At 37.0% G+C, this 19,567-nt stretch overlaps 1 protein-coding gene across 1 annotated transcript in view; it reads left to right on the forward strand.

Annotated features, from left to right (window-relative positions):
• The window catches only part of LOC107663746 (receptor-type tyrosine-protein phosphatase mu-like), a 313,414-nt gene that overhangs the window by 216,074 nt on the left and 77,773 nt on the right, over positions 1-19,567 (forward strand). Inside the window, exon 19 of the mRNA XM_016454059.1 lies at positions 1,378-1,407. Coding sequence (XP_016309545.1) covers positions 1,378-1,407 — 30 coding nt within the window. The remainder of the gene's footprint in view (positions 1-1,377; positions 1,408-19,567) is intronic.

Below are 19,567 nucleotides of genomic sequence, written 5' to 3' on the forward strand. Positions count from 1 at the left end.
ATGCATTTGTGTTCATGCAAATATTATGCATACACTGTTGCATTCATTTCAGTGCAGCTATTTATGTAAGAATAGTTTAATCAGCAATGTTCTTTTTTTCAAGAATGAGGTGTGATGTACTGTTGTGTTCGATGTAGGTAATTTAGCTGACCAAACATACATTTTTGTCCTGAAATTAATGTGTTTCTAGACAAATTCAGCAAACCAAAGACTCCAGAAAACATTTTCGAAATTATGAGAGTCAAAATTACAAAATTAGATTATGATTATGAGATAAAAAGTCATAACTATGGCATGAAAAGTAAATTATGAGAAACAAAAGTCGAAATGATGGCATAAAAATGTGAAATTATGAGATTAAAGAAAAATCGAGATTATGATGTACTAAATCATAATTATGAGATAAAGTATGGATTATGAGATAAAAACAAAAAAATCTAAATTGTGACATGAAAAGTAGAAAATATGAGATAAAACGTCAAACTATGACATACTAAGCAGAATAATAATTGAGATAAAAGAAAAAATCAGTGCAGTCTCATTAATGATACACAGTGTAAATGCATGTGTACAAAAAACTAAATTAATAATTCACAAGATTATCACAACATATTTTTGTGTAACTTGATTGTTTAATTTGTTTATTTATTTAAGAATTAAATGGGTTGTTTACTTAAAAATGAATATAAATGTTGCATTTAACATGAGCTGAATAAATTTGGGTAAATCGTTTGTAAAGCCATTGTTATGCAAGTGAATGCATTATTCAAAATTAATATTTTTTTTAATTTTTATTAACAATTTACAATTAACAAAAAATAATAACGAAAAAACACACCTAAATGTTGAGGTGCAAAGTGATTGTAAAAAACAAGTATAGTTGCAAGTATAAAACCAACATTTCTGCCATCAGCCCTTTTCAAGATATCGATTATAATTCCTTATATCTTAAGAAATGATGGCTGAAATGTTGGTTTTATAAATAAATAAGCTTAAGAATTTGAGTTATTAGAGTAATTAATTTTTTGAATACCTCACAGCCTTATTTTCATTCGCACTGAATTAACTATGTCTGCACTGATGTCTGAGAACGCCCTTAATGAGATGTTAATGATATGTTAATGATATTACTAGCGACAGCCACACCCACACCATAGGCTCCGCCCACAGCTCCGCCTCACATAACACACACACACACACACAGAGGCAAGAACAGACTCACAGTCACTGAAGTAACTCGTCACATGTGTCACCATATCAGGTTTTGTTAATTTCTATATTTTCAGACATTAATATTTTTACTTTTTCTTTCCTTCCATTTTCATTCCCCCTCCACCCTTTCCACCACTGCTTTTGCCCTTCCACCCCACTCGGCAGAAGATCCTATCACTCCTACACTTACTACCTGTAAGTAACCACTTTGTGAAAACTAGTTGCAGTGCTTTCTCTTCCACACTTCTCTTGATATTCCATGCATGATTCCAAACCCAGTGACTTCCTTCCTTCCTCCCTTCAAACTGCAGCCCGTCCGCCGCCGCTATGTGCTTTTAATGATGGATGCTAAGACCAAACCAAACCCTGGCATTGCTAAACTCGGCTTTTTGAATCATTCATCACAGCGAACGCTGGAAATATGGTAATTCCTCTCTGGAGGAGGTTCTCTTTGCTGCTGCGGTTTGAAGGGGAGGATGTGATCCGATCTGATCGCTGATGATGATGAAAAATTCCCTTAGAGCTTAAGAAACTGCATTATGGAGCTCAGAAGTGCAGTTTGACGGGCAAAGGGAAAGCTGGGCCTTTTTCCATCGGAACAAACCGATCCCTCAGATGCATGAATGCAGGCGAATGTGGCACCTGTGTTAGTGCATCGACCCGCACATCAGCCCCGATTCATTGCTTTAGTTCCTTTCCCTCCATGTTTATCTCAGTTCTGTTCTGTTCAGTTCTGCATGAGTCTGTTAAGTGCATGTTAATCATCATCATGTGTTACACACACACACACACACTCACACACACACACGTGATCTCATTAGATAGAAGTTGGATTAAATGCTTCAAACATGTACAAACGTCATTAGATACAAAATATCAAATCAAGTGTCAATTATTTTAAATGCAATCAAAAGCTTTTTGGTTTGACATGATAAAACAATAGATCCAGATTTTGTCATTGTTCATGTTTATAGATGTTTGAGACACTTGATCTGATGAAGGACATTTACACATTTATAATTAATATAGTTACATGTAACTTGTATAAATACATGTGGAATATTTGTATCACTTACAGTAAGGTCCCATTAGTTAACTTTATATTTAAATTTGTTACAGTATCTTTAACAGATACATCTTTTGATTTTAATAATGTGCATTGAAAAAAATGTTTTACTGTTTGTTTATGTGTACTGTTTTAAATGTAAATGTTTAACTCCAAAATTGTTAGTTAATTTCTCAAATAACTAAAATGGCAAGTAATACATTGAATTAAACATGAAGTTTAAAGTAGAAAAACTAATATACTGTATGTTTTCTAGTAAAACATGCTTCAATAATCCATATTATTTTCCATAACTTCAAAAAATATATTTTTTACAGTATATTAGTAAATGTTGAATTTAACATTAATTAGTTAATTGGATAGTTAATTTTGAGATATGTTATTCTTGGATTAAAGACTTGTTTGAACATCTGAATCTGAATGTCATTCATTAGATACAAAATATCAAAAACAAGTGTCATTTATTTAAAATTACACTAAAATATAAGTTTATGCTCATGCATCTTTATTTTTTTTTTTATAAAAAAACATTTACAACTCCAAAAAATGTTGTTTACAGTGTATTAGTAATTGTTTAAATGAACTAAGATTAATATTTTTTTTCATTGTTCATTCTTGATAATAGTTAATGTGAACAAATGGAACCTTACTGTAAAGTGTTTCCCACTTAGTAAAGTTTGTTGCTGCTGCGGCATGAATTAGTGTAGTTTATTTTTAGAGGACTCCGCTGACAAATATGAGATTTAATCTGGTTTCTACACGTTGAGGGATTTCTTCAGGGCTTCAGACGTGACATTCATGGAGGAATGTGTTTGTGTGGGGATTCAGAGCCTCAGCCAGGATTAGAATAAGAGTGGCGCAGATCTGGAGTCTGTTGATCAAATCCCCCGATATGGCAAAGATCTCCTGCATTTATAACTCTCACTATATTTGGACACAGATACTGCAGCGTATTCCTCTCTGACTGAACACTCACAGCACAGATCTGAATTTACATTATCATCCGTCTGGTCTTGCGCAAAATCTGTCAGTTTACATTTACATTCATGCATTTTACAGACGCTTTTATCCCGAGTGACTTACCTAAAGAATAACAGTAAGGAAACAACATATTTAGCCAGGAAAAGTCTGTTTTCAGATGCAATGCGAGGAAGTCTTTGAAGAGTTTTTGTCCTAAGCCAGAGTAGGATTTTGATTCATCCTAGTGAGTCTTTTGAATTTGTTCACAAAAAAGATTCATCACTGATTTGTTCAACAAGAGACAGTTTGTTCATTATGATGCTCAAACACTATGTAAGTCTCTTAGATGAATCTTAATAAGGCATAATAAGACTTATTCTGTGAACAGAACATCAGTTTCGGGTTTGTTTCTGATGCTGTCTATGTTGTTTTTGGAGGTTACATTAAAAAAATGCAGTTAGCTCAAAAAGCTGAGGGCACAGGACAGGCGCTGTTTGACCTAATTCTGGATATTTCCAGCCTTAGATGTGTGATTAATACGTATCTAAAGCCGTGTCTACACCAAGAGAACCCATTATAATCAGTTGATGTGGTGACTGTCCACACGGTAAGTGGCGCGAGGCGACAAATCTTTTACAGTAACTGATGCCTCCTTCTATTCCGAATCTTGGAAACATGCGTTGTATGCGTTGAAAGTGAAACCTAAAAAAACCACCACGCATAAGAAAGCGATTGCAAATGCATGCGATCACAGATTGCATGCTTCCCAGCCGAAACAACCCCCCACGTGAAACTGAAATAATAACCCGTGATATAAGATTTTGGCCATATTGCCCATCTAAATCATTCATCCCACACTATCAACAGGCGTCATGTAGGCTACACTTCTTGTACTTCGTTTGGGCACCACAAGGTGTCACTGTGGCCTCAAAGCTTTCCCCTCGCCTACTCTGGCTCGATTGCTATTCCTGAGGTAAAACACGCCCTCCTCATTACCCTACGGACAAAGAAATGTAAAAACAAATAAATGTGGAAATAAATAAATAAATGCGTAAATAAATACATACATGTGAAAATAAATAAAAGTGGAAATAAATAAATGTATAAATAAAAAAAGAAAAAATAAAAAAATGTGGAAAAAAATACATAAATAAGGAAATAAAATGATAAATAATTATTTATTTTTGCTTTTTTACTTTCTCTGTATATTTATTTATATATTTACACTGAAAATTATAAACGCAACACTTGTTTTTGCCCCCATTTTTCATGAGCTGAACTCAAAGATCTAAGACTTTTTCTATGTACACAAAAGGCCTATTTCTCTCGTAAGTCTCTTAGATGAATCTTAATAAGGCATAATAAGACTTATTCTGTGAACAGAACATCAGTTTCGGGTTTGTTTCTGATGCTGTCTATGTTGTTTTTGGAGGTTACATTAAAAAAATGCAGTTAGCTCAAAAAGCTGAGGGCACAGGACAGGCGCTGTTTGACCTAATTCTGGATATTTCCAGCCTTAGATGTGTGATTAATACGTATCTAAAGCCGTGTCTACACCAAGAGAACCCATTATAATCAGTTGATGTGGTGACTGTCCACACGGTAAGTGGCGCGAGGCGACAAATCTTTTACAGTAACTGATGCCTCCTTCTATTCCGAATCTTGGAAACATGCGTTGTATGCGTTGAAAGTGAAACCTAAAAAAACCACCACGCATAAGAAAGCGATTGCAAATGCATGCAATCACAGATTGCATGCTTCCCAGCCGAAACAACCCCCCACGTGAAACTGAAATAATAACCCGTGATATAAGATTTTGGCCATATTGCCCATCTAAATCATTCATCCCACACTATCAACAGGCGTCATGTAGGCTACACTTCTTGTACTTCGTTTGGGCACCACAAGGTGTCACTGTGGCCTCAAAGCTTTCCCCTCGCCTACTCTGGCTCGATTGCTATTCCTGAGGTAAAACACGCCCTCCTCATTACCCTACGGACAAAGAAATGTAAAAACAAATAAATGTGGAAATAAATAAATAAATGCGTAAATAAATACATACATGTGAAAATAAATAAAAGTGGAAATAAATAAATGTATAAATAAAAAAAGAAAAAATAAATAAATGTGGAAAAAAATACATAAATAAGGAAATAAAATGATAAATAATTATTTATTTTTGCTTTTTTACTTTCTCTGTATATTTATTTATATATTTACACTGAAAATTATAAACGCAACACTTGTTTTTGCCCCCATTTTTCATGAGCTGAACTCAAAGATCTAAGACTTTTTCTATGTACACAAAAGGCCTATTTCTCTCCAATATTGTTCACATATCTGTCTAAATCTGTGTTAGTGAGCACTTCTCCTTTGCCGAGATAATCCATCCACCTCACAGGTGTGGCATATCAAGATGCTGATTAGACAGCATGATTATTGCACAGGTGTGCCTTAGGCTGGCCACAATAAAAGGCCACTCTAAAATGTGCCAGTAATATTGAATTAAACATGGAAGTTTGAGGTAGAAAAACTGAAATGGTATTTTCTTGTAATGTGTACTTCAGTAATCAATACAGTACAGTGTAGTAGTTAATCAGATCTCGTGATTTTATCTGTGATCATGTCGTATCACGCAGCATTTTCCCCGTTTAACATGGACAGACAAACTCATCATGTTAAAAACAAGTAAAAGAAATGTGAAAGGATGGATTAAATATTTGAAAGTTAGACTTTAAAAGTGTATTTTGCCTTAAATGGAGTGTTTTAGAGTTGCACATAGCTCCTGCAGTCACATAAAGACTCAACATAAAGCATCTCTCTCAAAGACGAGAGAGAAAGTTAAGTAGAAAGCGCCTGCCGCTCGTCCCTCTCTCTCTCTCTCTCTCCCAGAGCTGCCCGTTTAACTCGACGTTTGAGCGAGCGGGAGGCCTTAATTAAATCCTTCACCGAGGGCTCACGCAGAACAAGAAACAAATTAATTGTAACAAGAGGATGCGCATTTGTCTCGGCTGACGGCTCCTGCGCTGCGGAGGAGAGAGGAAGCAGAGAGAGTCAATTTCCCCGTCGTACGACGGCCGTGAGTCGCTGGTGTTGCTCTCTGATGCAGATAATAGAGCCACCGATCAGGCAGCCTGTTTACTCCACATGGTAATGCGATCGGATGAGGTGGCACAGGAAAGTTTGGAAATGAGTCACTGACAGCAATCACACTCCGTAATTAAATTAGAGTCTAATTAACATCTATTAATGGGTGCGTGCGGCATTCCTGGGGATTCAGAGCCAGCAAATCCTCATAAAACCTACCAGAGGAGATCGGATCACTGGAGCATATGAAGCATTAAACTCTCACACAAACCTGTGAAGGAAGCAACCGGCGCAAGCAGAAACTACTGCAAAACTCATCACCATTAACTTATAGTGCTCTGGGTGATTGACAGTGGCTATGTGGTTGATAGGGTGGAATCTAGGTGGTTGTTAAGGTGTTTAGGTGGAGTCAAAGTGGTTGCTAGGGTATTTAGTTGGAGTTGAGATGGGTGGTTGCTAAGGTGATTAAGTGGGGTTTATGTGGTTGCTATGGTGTTTAGGTGTATTCTAGGTGGTTGCTAGGGTGTTTAGTTGAAGTCAAGGTGGTTGCTAAGGTGATTAAGGGAGGTTTATGTGGTTGCTAGGATGTTTATGTGTAGTGTAGGTGGTTGCTAGGGTGTTTAGGTGAAGTCTAGGTGGTTGCTAGGGTGTTTATTTACATTTAGTCATTTAGCAGACGCTTTTATCCAAAGCGACTTACAAATGAGGACAATAGAAGCAATCAAAACCAACAAAAGAGCAATGATATGCAAGTGCTATAACAAGTCTCAGTTAGCTTAACACAGTACACGTAGCAAGGGTTTTTTAAATAATATAATAAATAAAAAGAAAACAGATAGAATAGAAAATTAATAGAGCAAGCTAGTGTTAGAGGTATTTTTTGCTTTTGTTAATTTTATAATAAATTAAAAGAAAACAGATAGAATACAAAAAGATTAGAAAGCGAGTGTTAGTTTTATTTAGAGTAAAAAATGTTTGCTAAGGTGATTAAGGGGGTTTACGTGGTTGCTAGGGTGTTTAGGTGTAGTCTAGGTGGTTGCTAGGGTGTTTACTTGGAGTCAATGTGGTTGCTAAGGTGATTAAGTGGGGTTTATGTGATTGCTAGGGTGATTAAGGGGGTTTATGTGGTTGCTAAATTGTTTAGGTGTAGTCTGGGTGGTTGCTAGGGTATTTAGGTGAAGTCTAGGTGGTTGCTAGGGTGTTTACTTGGAGTTGAGGTGGTTGCTAAGGTGATTAAGGGGGGTTTATGTGGTGGCAAGAGTGAATAAGGGGGTTTATGTGGTTGCTAAATTGTTTAGGTGTAGTGTAGGTGGTTGCTAGGGTATTTAGGTGAAGTCTAGGTGGTTGCTAGGGTGTTTACTTGGAGTTGAGGTGGTTGCTAAGGGGATTAAGGGGGGTTTATGTGGTGGCAAGGGTGTTTAAGTGTAGTCTAGGTGGTTGCTAAGGTGTTTAGGTGAAGTCTGGGTGGTTGCTAAGGTGGGGTTTATGTGGTTGCTAGGATGTGTAAGTCGAGTCTGAATATTTATTGAGATTTAAAAATATGTATTTAATTTATAAATACATATCAAGCGGTATGTAATATTAACTATATAGTATATGTATTATGACTTATATAATATTGTTGTTATTTTTAATTATTATATTAACTTGTTTATTATATTAGATTTTTTATTTGTGTAGTTTATAAGTTCTTTATAACTTTTAACTTTTTAAATTATTATTAATTAATTTAATCGAACCAAACTCAATTAGAGATGACTTATTGTACCATGAGAATCATCCTTGAAACATTGCTTTATGAATCAGAGTGTTTGGAAATAGAAAGAAAGTGCATGTAGTAAACACAGCTGTTTTTCTGCCTCTATCTAAAGGCCAACAAACATTTATTCCATTTGTAAAAGCCTTGAAATATTTATTTGCAGCATGTTGGGACTCAGTGTGAGCGGCGTGTGGTTCACAGAGATCTTGTATGTGGATGTTTTAGTGGAGGAAAGGTTACAGTGCCGGCTAATAGTTTAATGGATGTGATAATGCCATTAGTGTAGCTGATGTACAGTTACACTCGCTCGGAGATGTTGTTCTGGCCTTCAAGGGTGTTCTGATGATACTGGTGCACAGGAAAACATCAGACAGTTCTCTGAGGGTCACACACTTTAATGCATGAATACTGTAGGATTTGAGTTATTCTATAGTGCCTGTTGAATATTGATACCTCACCATAATAAGTTAATATAAGTGTTTCTGACAGATGCTCGTACTGCTGCGGTCGGCTGATGAGCGGCAGATGTTTGAGCTTCACCTGCAACAGTTTAATTAAACTGTCAACACATTACATCTTAATATTTCCCCACGTCATATGATCCTTCATGCCTGAAGAGCACATTCACATAAACACACATCACATCATATTAAAATGACAAATCCAGCTTTTTACTCCATCTTTATTAAGGGCAAACCCAGCACAGCATTACAAATATTTCTCAAAAATATGATCAAATGTAAATGTTAGCGCTGCCTTGATGTCTTTGTTTCCCATAGGAAAGGACTCACGCTGTCTGATCTGATTATTGAGTTAAACTGTAAAAGCTTGATGAAGCTGTAATGCTTTAGGAAATCAAATCATACCATGAATAGTTTTATTCTGCAATAACCAGTTTACTCAAAGCCTGCTGCTCCGAAATGCTGATTTGAGACAGTTTGCATTATATTGCAGGCTTTGAGTAAATTCTGTTCTACTTCATTTCTATATGCTTACTATTTATTATAATTAAATTGAATTAAATTAGTAGTAGTAATAATAATAATGATAATTATTATTATTATTTTATTTAATTGTAATTATAATAAATAGTAAGCATATAGAAATGAAGTAAAATAGAATTTACTCAAAGCTTGCCACTCTGAAATGCTGATTTGGGACAATTTGCATCATTTATAAGCATAAATATAATATAATAATTAATATAATACAATTATAATACAATAAAAAATATTGATTAATTAAACATAAAAATATAATAAATAATAAGCATGTAGAAATGAGGTAGATTACAATTTATTCCTGCCAATAGAATTTAAGGCCTGCCACTCTGTACTGCTGGTTTGCATTATCTGCATTATTTAGTAAGCATATAGAAATATATAAAAATTAATTAATATATAACAGGAATTATAATAATTAATACAACAACAATAATAATTATAATTATTAATATAAATATAAATATAATAAATAAGCAAATAGAAGTGAATTAGAATATGATTATGCGCTTCATGAAGCCCCACCCCAGCCTGGCGTCATTTCAGTATGCAACACCACAGCTGCTCCTTTAAGAGCAGAGAATGCTGGGAGACTCGTGCTTGTCTGAGAAGTCAAAGTCTGAGTGAAAATGTGCAGGTGACCTCTGTATCTGCGGGAAGTGCGTTTGATGGCGTGCTGACAGCTCATGTCAGGCTTCAGTGCTCATTTCAATACGCCGCTCAAATCATCAGTCATACATACTAATAGAAAACGCATGCTACTGTGAGCTTAAACGCCTCAAACAAAGAGCAGCTTTGAGTCACTTATAGTTGGACTGATGGAATCAACTGTCATAGATACCTGCATAATACAATATATCATATACATCTACATCAGCATGCTGTAAAATAGTTTTAACACTGTCCTGATGTAAGTGAGGGATGTTTGCATTTGCAAACTTGTGTCATGATGATAGGGTGTAAGGCGTGGTTGCTAGGGTGTAGCTATGTGGTTGATAAGGATGTTCTGATGGTTGCTAGAGTATGCGAAGTGGTTACCAGGGTGTTGCTATGCGTTTGTAGAGTTAGAGGTTGTTCTGATAGTTGTTAGAGTGTTAGGATATTGTTATGTGGTTTTTAAAGTTTTCTGGTGGTTGTTATGGGGTACAGGTTGTTGCTAGGGTGTTGCTAAAGTGTTTGATTGTTATTATGGTGTTCAGGTGGTTGCTAGGGTGTTGCTGTGTGGTTGATAAGGAGTTCTGGTGGTGGCTAAAGTGTTCTGGTGGTTGCTAGGATGTTGCTATGCAGTTCCTAAAGTGTTATTGTGGTTTTTATGGTGACAGGTGGTTGCTGTTTGGTTGTTAAAGTGTTTGGTTGTTGTTATGGTGTCAGGTGGTTGCTAGGGTGTTGCTATGTGGTTGCTAGAGTGTTCAGGTGGTTGCTATGGTGTTGCTAGGTACTTTATAAAGTGTTCTGGTGGTTGCTAGAGCGTTTGGATGGTTTTTAAGGTGTTGCTATGTGGTTGCTAGAGTGTTCAGGTGGTTGCTATGGTGTTGCTAGGTACTTTCTAACGTGTTCTGGTGGTTGCTAGAGCGTTTGGATGGTTTTTAAGGTGTTGCTGTGTGGTTGCTAAGTTGTTCTAGTCATTGCTGAAGTGTTGCTATGTGGTTGCTAGAGTGTTCGAGGTGGTTGCTAGGGCGTTTCTAGGCAGTTTCTAATGTATTCTGGTGGTTGCTAGAGTGTTTGGGTGGTTGCCAGGTGCTTGCCAAACAGTGATTAGAGAAATAATTTATTCTACTGTATTTACATGGTTTATAGAGACTGCACTGAAATAAAGTTTAAACCAGTCTAAGGATGTTTTGAGGTTTCAAATCCTTCTAAAATCATCCAACCAGACCAAACTTAGACTGGTTTAACTGTCCCCCCCTCCCCCCCCTGCATAATTAAGGGTTTCTTATCTTAAGGTGGTTTTATGCAGCTGTATGAGCAATAGTAATGATGACTAGCGAAGATCTCACTCCAGTAATAAACAACATTACAGTCTTAAAATCAAATGAAAACACTTGATAATTCAAGTCAAAACATTTCCTATCTCACTTCTTCTTCTTCTCTAATTTCCCTTAGCTTGTTATTTTAACCCAGCATCCTAAAACTGAATTGTGTAAGAATCGCATGAGGAGCGCTCGAATTCAGAGACACTAAACGTCTTCAGCTGTTGCTGACATATCAGGCCAAGCGTTCTGTAGAATTAGAGCTCCATTCCCCACATTAGTGGAGCCACCGCTGCGTATCACCCAGAGGTGAGTGTCAGCGAAACACCCAGATTTATATCTGCAAACGAGGAACAGAGTGGCTTTTCTGTGTTTTATGTGGTGCTGGTTGGAACAGAGTGCTCCGCTCAAGGGTACATCTGCCGCGTGGCTCTCCAGGGGCCCGGGGCCATCGCCGTGGCACGACGGGGGCTTTTATTTATGTTTCTCTCCTGGAAAACACAGATAAACTTACTTGTGTTTAAAAGATCCTTTTTTCGAGGTCTATCAGCGCAGACTCACTCTATCTGCAGGGGTTCAGGTTAGACTTCAGATGGAAGTGTTTACGCCCAGAAAAATGGAAAGGAAAGAGAGAGAAAATGTCTCTGGTTACGTTTGAAAAAAATAAAGAGAGAAAACAGAAATGGAAAGATCTGAGGATTGAGTCTGCAGGGACAGTGACTAAAGTAGCCCAGCGGTATTAGATATGCATGAGCGCTGAATCATCGCCGCGCGTCGACTGAAAGCGCAGCGGGAAGGTGCTTGTGTACTTTGCGTTGTCCTTCCTTCTGTCCTAAGATGGCTGGAGGCCATTTGAAAAGAATAAAAACATATTTTTATAAACCTCAACTAAACTGAAGCTTCAACGTCTCGGTGTAAAACTGAACCTCATGGAGTTCATTGAAACGATTTGAACATGTCTGGGTCATTTGCATGAAGAAATGAAGCCTTGTACTAACCGTTTAACCCGAGAGGATTTTCTTTTTCTCAAAAATGCTAGTTAATTTTATCGCATTGGACTAAAACTTAACTGACTTTGCTCACACGGTAGTTTTTGGGGATTTTTTCCCCCCACCTTGTTACACTTGTGGTGTTCCAAGTCAAACCGGCCTACTAAAATTGCATATAAATTTTTCCTTATGCTGTATTATTACCAAATATTGGTTTCAATCTTTTTATCAACTTGTTTTCTTTCAATTAGAACAGGTTTTGTGTTTCTTTTTGGAACTGATTAATCGTAGGCCTCATTGATCTGAGCTCATGCACCTCAGTTTTCGAGGCTAAATTATCCACAAATGCTTTTTAATGCTCAAATCAATGAGCCTACGATCAGTAAGTTCCAAAAAAAAATACAAAACCTGTGCTAATAACAAAAAGCGTTAACAAAAAGATTAAATCCGAAATTTGGTGATAATATAGCATAATGAGAGATTTACAAGCAGTTTTCAAAAGCCCAGTCATTTTCGACCGGGAGCACCAAATTAGGTAAAGTGTTAAGATGTTTTGCATTGTGTTCTTATTTTCCTGATAATGAATCTCACATCTGAAGCGATGCGTTTCCTCTCGGCTGGTGCCATGCTCAGCATCTACTTCCTGTGTCAGGATTGATAGCGGTGTCTCTGCTGCTGCTGCTGCCAATCTGTCATTTATTATTTTCTCGTGTGCCCGGCAGCAGCTCGCTGCGGAGGAACCTTGTGTTTCATTTTGTTCAGAATTTCCATCTGAGTGAACATGAGGAGAGACACCGTCAACAATGATTAGACAAACCGTTTCTGCTGTATTTACATGATTGAGTGAGACTGTACTGAAACAAACAGCTTAAACCAGTCTAAGGAGGTTCTGAGGTTTCAAATCTCTCTAAAATCTTTAGACAAATGCTTTTTTTCCAAAGCATTCGGGCGCTTGCGCTCCGGAGGCGTCTGCCGTTGCTAAGCAACCATGACCTGCGCTCTCCATGAAGACGCGGAAGTTTCAGCAAAGGATAAATGGATTTGCAGCACTAAAAATCGCTTGCAGTAGCTCTGCTACTAAATTTATTTAAAAATGGCTATTCCTGTACAGCTTTGATCAGCTGTTCCTTCATCTTGGCTGAGCTTTCGATGTTGTTACGGGAAAGGATGAAGCTGATTGGTTGGTTCTTGTCACATGACCCGCGGTGCGCTTGCGGCATTCTGAAAAATTGAAATGTTTTTATCTCGATGCGGTGCGGACGCGCCTGGAAAAGAGTCGCTTCCATTATGAGCGCGCCTGCCGCGCGTCTACATTTGAAATAACGAACTTGAGCGCGCAAAAGACGCGACATGTGAACGGCCCCTTAGACTGGTTTAACTGGTCTTCTTGCTTTTCCTGCATGTGCTGGTATATTGATTGGATTCTGGATCTTCGTCAAATCCAGAATTCAAATCCACTTTCCTGAAGTAAGTGTGAGTGGCGTTTACATATGTAAAACTCATGCCATGATGATAGGCTGTTGCTATGTAGTTGCTACAGTGTTCTGATGGTTGCTAGGGTGTTGCTATTTGTTGCTAAGGTGTTCTGGTGGTTGCTCAGGTGTTCAGGTGTTCTGGTGGTTGCTAGAGTGTTTGGGTGGTTACTAGGGTGTCACTGTGTGGTTGCTACAGTGTTCTGGTGGTTGCTAGGGTGTTGCTACTTGTTGCTAAGGTGTTCTGGTGGTTGCTAGAGTGTTTGGGTGGTTACTAGGGTGTCACTGTGTGGTTGCTACAGTGTTCTGGTGGTTGCTAGGGTGTTGCTACTTGTTGCTAAGGTGTTCTGGTGGTTGCTAGAGTGTTTGGGTGGTTACTAGGGTGTCACTGTGTGGTTGCTACAGTGTTCTGGTGGTTGCTAGGGTGTTGCTACTTGTTGCTAAGGTGTTCTGGTGGTTGCTAGAGTGTTTGGGTGGTTACTAGGGTGTCACTGTGTGGTTGCTACAGTGTTCTGTGGTTGCTAGGGTGTTGCTATGTGGTTGCTAAGGTGTTATGTTGTTGCTAGAGTGTTTGTGTGGTTGATAAGGTGTTCTGTGGTTGCTAGGATGTTGCTATGTGGTTGCTAAAGTGTTCTGGTGGTTGCTAGAGTGTTTGGGTGGTTGCTAGGGTGTTTCCATGTGGTTGCTAAGGTGTTCTGTAATTGCTAGAGTGTTTGGGTGGTTGCTAAGGTATTTTGTGGTTGCTAGAATATTGCTGCTATGTGGTTGCTAAGGTGTTCTGTGGTTGCTAGAGTGTTTGGGTGGTTTTTAAGGTGTTCTGTGGTTGCTAGGATGTTGCTATGTGGTTGCTAGTGTGTTCTGGTGGTTGCTAGAGCATTTGGGTGGTTGCTAGGGTGTTGCTATGTGGTTGCTAAACAGTGATTACAGAAACCGTTTCTACTGTATTTACACAATTCAGAGATACCGTACTGAAATAAACGGCTTAAACCAGTCTACGCAGGTTCTGAGGTTTCAAATCCCTCTAAAACCATCCAACCAGACCAGCCTTAGACTGGTTTAACTGGTTTTCTTGCTTTTCCTGCATGTGCTGGTACATTGATTTGGATTCTGGATCTTTGTGCAGAACATTTTTGGGTCGCTTATTGAACACGCTCAGTAACACAATTCCATTTATTTCCCATTTCTTCTCAGCTCGCTCTTAGTTTTACAGTAAGTCTGGCATTTGCAAGGAAATAGGCTGTTCACTCCAATTGCCAAATTCCCTGTCGTGTTTGGGAGGCATTTCAATCTCCTTCCCTCCCAGGTGCATAAACGACAGCGGCAGTCTGAACGTCTCAGGTTTTGTCAGGTTTCAGCGCTGAGATGCCCATGAAATAACCAGATGATGCATCCACAACGCTCCATTCCTTTCAAATCCTGCTTTGTAATGGAAAATATGACAATTTTGATATGCAGAACAGTTGTAGCTCCAGTAATCCCATGTTACCAAGTGTCTGACAAAATGCAGACACAATAGCACAAAATACCGTTCACATGTGTAAGTAGAAACCCAGGGGAGATGAGTTTGTCAGCAGCAAAAATAGAAACCAGAACGAATATATTAGTAGCGTTTGGATCATAAACAGATTCTCTGACAGTCTCCAAACTATATATCATGATCACCGTGTGATATATTAGTAGTATTTAAATAAAACAACAGTGCTACACTGTAAAAAGTGGTAACCTGCAATTGTTAGCTATTTCTACCTGATTTAATTTATAAATTAATGTGTACAGGTTGGTTCAGTGATATTAAATACTATTTTTGACTTGGTTAATTTTGTATGGAGCCCGTTTCTGCCATGAAATTAAAAATTAAAAAAATATAATTGCAATTCTTTATCTCACAGTCCAGGCTTTTTTCCCTCTGAATTACAAGATTTTAATTCAGAATCGCAAGATCTAAACAGAATTATTTTTTTGCAATTCTCACTTTTTTATCTGAATTTTGAGTTTACATCTCACAAATATTTTTTTTTTATATATTTTTGAAAATATATTTTAAGACTATAAATATATGTTTGGTAACACTTTGCTTAAAGCCTTTATGTATAATGCTTTATAAAAGTAGTTTTAATGCATTTATTATGCCTTGTAATGCAGCTTACATTGTACAATCTTGTGAGTAATTGTAACCACAGTTAATACATTATAGCACTTATCAGTTCATTGTTACACTATGCATTTTAAATTCAGTTATAATTATTTACCTCAAGATATAATGTACGCACATTATGAATAATTATAAGGCATTATACCCTTTAATAACCCTTTATAATGCATTATACATAAAGGCATTATACATAAAAGTTTTTATTTATTTAAACATTTTAAAAATATATGGGACTAGTATTCACTGTTAAACTACTGTACCAGACGCTCCCACAATAGACCTTTAAACTCACGCATTACAGATTGCTCTTTAGATGAAAACATCCATTAAGTTTCACTCGTGTGGCAGACGATTTGAAGCAAACAGTTAAGTGATTAGCTTCCCGTTGGGCAGAAATGTTGAGCGGCTGCCATATGGAACGCAACTAAATCAAGAAGATGGATTGGGAGGCGGCCACGGCGGGAAGCTTCGTTAGCTCAGGGCCGCCCGTTAACACGGGTTCAGTGCTCACCTGCCGCTTCAGATCAATGTGAGGATCCAGAGAAACACAAATACATTAGTTTGGACCCTGTGTTGATGAGTCTGAGAGAGACTTTTACCCTCTGCTCATCATCATCATCATTACAGGACGATGCAGTGATTAGCATTCATGGACGTAGATGAAAATGTTCATTTGTTTCCCGCACTTTTTCATTGGACAAGTGTGTTCTCACGGGGAATTTAGATTTAAAGTTCAGAGGAAAAAAAAGTTTTGCATTTGGATGTATACTATTTAGACATGATCAAAGACCTTATTATGTCCTTATCTTTTCATTCTGAAAATTGTATTTTTTACATATATGCTAATTTACAGATATGCCCTATAACTTAGAATAAAGGTGGAGATTGTTAATGTTGAGATATGTTAGAATAAACTGTCAATATTTTGTTGTTTTTGAACAAACCAGCCAGACTGCATAAAGGACATGTTATAAAAAGCTTGAAAAAGAAATACAAGTCACTCCAGCATAAATGACACTGAACTAAATTACACTAAATGTTTATTGCATGTTATTCTGCTGACATATTTGTCAGGTCACTTCAATTACATAGTTTTTTAATATTTATTTATTTATTTATTTTTATTTTTTTGTGTGATTTTCTTTCTTTCCTGAACCATGGGCAATAAAATAAAATCAAATAAAAAATCAAATCAAATAAAAAATAAAATAAAATAAAATAGTTTCTGTGGGTCTTAAAAAGTCCTGAAAAGTATTTCAAATTTGCCAAGAGAGTCTTACATTTATGAAATCATGTTATTAAATGTTACATACCCTGCAAAAAAAATGTCTTCCTTAGTATTGTCTTCACTACAAATATCTAAACATCCTTAAATCAAGATACATTTAACTGAGATGGAAAATCAAAATATAAAGTCTTGTTTTCTGAGAAATTTAACAAAATGAAACAAGTCCATGCTTAAAACAAGAACAAATATCTGTCAATGGGAAATGAAAACTTGTTTTCCCTGTGAATGAAGTAATTTTTTCTGAGCTTTCTGAGACATTTGTTCTTGTTTTAATCATTAACTCATTGTTATTATTATTTTTAAATTTTTTTTTTAGAAAACAAGAATTCTAATCTTCTGTAATTTCACTGATTTAAGTATCTTTACACATTTGCACTAGAAAACAAGACAAAAATAAAATAATTTATAATTTTATTAAAGTTATTTCCATATTCTAGTGGTTTGCAGCAGAGCGTGAAATATTTTCAACTAAGAAGTAGTGCAGATCGGCTGGAAGTTGTATTTTCAAGCTTTACAAGACATTTACATTTAGAGGCCACGTTGAAGTATTGTGCTCCATTTAATTTGTTCTTTAAATGTTCTTTACTTGGTAAAGCCTTAAAGCCTTAAATTTGCTTTGCAGAAACCTTGTAGAACAAACTGGTATTATATCTGACATTCTGAAGTGATGGCTAGGCCCCTGCTAGCATCGTTGAGCGGCGGGACTCTGTTGTTTGCAGTGCTTTGTCTTGGCGCCGCAGTCTTTAACCCGAGTGTGTCGCTGGAGTCATTAGCGTTTAGCGAGTGCGAATGTGTCTGAACCCACTGGATATGAGGAAACGAGCTGGGCTCTGTAATTGCTGTGCTACTGTCATGTTCCAGGGCTTTCTGTAGAGACTCTAATTTGTTTTTAAGTGTAGTGTGAGAATGTCAGCTCCAAGACAAATCTTTGCTGATACGAGCGTCTGAAATGTATGCCAACTTAGATGATGACAAGGCGCAGTAAATCCGAAGCCGTTGTTTGCACGGCGTCACACCAGAGATTTAGTCTCCCGATCTCTGCACTTTGAAGTGTTATTACCTCAGAAATCCCATTGTAGTAAATCAGATCGGAATAATTGGGAAAATAAATTAGCATAGAGTTGGAGTTTGAAGGAACGGGCATATCCCTTATTAGCATACAGTTTAGAAACGCTATAGAGAAAAAATACAATGTGTTTTTGTGCCTTTAAAGTATGTTTGTCCATTTCATGATTTTATATTGCATAACTGTGTAAAACTCACGATTGACGAGTCCTAGCTGTCGATCATTTCCATTAATCGCAAATTACATTTGGCTGTGAAATTACCCCCAAAGATTATTTAAAGCTATTTTTGTGTTAAATGAGAAAGTATTAAGTAGTGCTGGGCGGTATACCGGTTCATACCGAATACCGGTGTTTATTTTTGTTATGATATGAATTTTTAAAATACCGCAATACCGGTGTATGTTGCTTAAACAAGGTTCGGAATACGACACTGTTTGAAAGAAGTCCCTTTTCACTGTTGCACTGTGGTGAGTATTAAGTAGACATTACAAATAGTAGCTTTAGAAAGGAATATTTTATTTGATTCAACATAAAATTTACTACACATAAACGTTTAGGCTACAACGGCCTAACATAAACTATGGAACATAAAAGAAGATAATTTGAGAATCATCTCAGATTTTTTCGTTCATGCAAGCTTTGTTACCTACAGTCTTCAAAATACCTTCTTTTATGTTCCTCAAAAGAAAGTCAGTCATTCAGGTTTGAGTAAATGATGAGATCATTTACATTTTTTTGGGTGAACTATCCCTTTAAAGATTTTTTTTCTCTCTCTTTTTTTTTTTACATGAAATAATGCTCTAAATAAGAAACTAAAACTGCCAGCAGGTGGCGGTAAATGTCTTTATGAGTCTTTCATTCGACTCGTTCAAACGGCTGATTCATTCAGGAATTCAGTAAACGGCTCTCTTTATGAATGGGCCTTTGAATCATTGATTCACCCGATTCATTCAAAACGCGGATTCATTCAGAAATACACAACAATTCTGCTGTGGCTTTATAGGTTGGCAAAACTGAGCAAAAACAGACAATATTGTGTTTAAAATATAACACAATATTAACTTATTTACTGAACTGTTGTATGAAATCACATTTGCATTCAGGACAAACAGCACTCCTGTTTTAATCATGTTTTTTTTTTAAGTTAACACATTAAAATGACAGCCCTAAATTAAACATGTAATTGTCACTCTTCTCCATATACGTTGAAATCACGGGAAATATTATTGTTCATAGCCGTTAGACGATGAACATTGCTATGCTTATCACTGTACGTCAATCAAGCGTGGATTTCTTTTGCGCAGCGACTCATTTTGAACGCCGTTGATTGGTCCTTGCGTTAACACGTTTACATTTGATTGGCTACCATTCTCAACACTGCAAAAGCGCGTTGTTAACAGAAACTGACAGGGTCATAAACAGGCAGGGGTGTGGACTCGAGTCACATGACTCGAGACTTGACTCGGACTCTAGTCCCAAATTTGATGACTTGCGACTCGACTCGACATAATTAAAGAAGACTTGAGACTCGACTTAGACTTAGA

The sequence above is a fragment of the Sinocyclocheilus anshuiensis genome, unplaced genomic scaffold (genome assembly GCF_001515605.1).
Source record: "Sinocyclocheilus anshuiensis isolate Anshui unplaced genomic scaffold, SAMN03320099.WGS_v1.1 scaffold2305, whole genome shotgun sequence".
Classification (NCBI taxonomy): Eukaryota; Metazoa; Chordata; class Actinopteri; order Cypriniformes; family Cyprinidae; genus Sinocyclocheilus; species Sinocyclocheilus anshuiensis.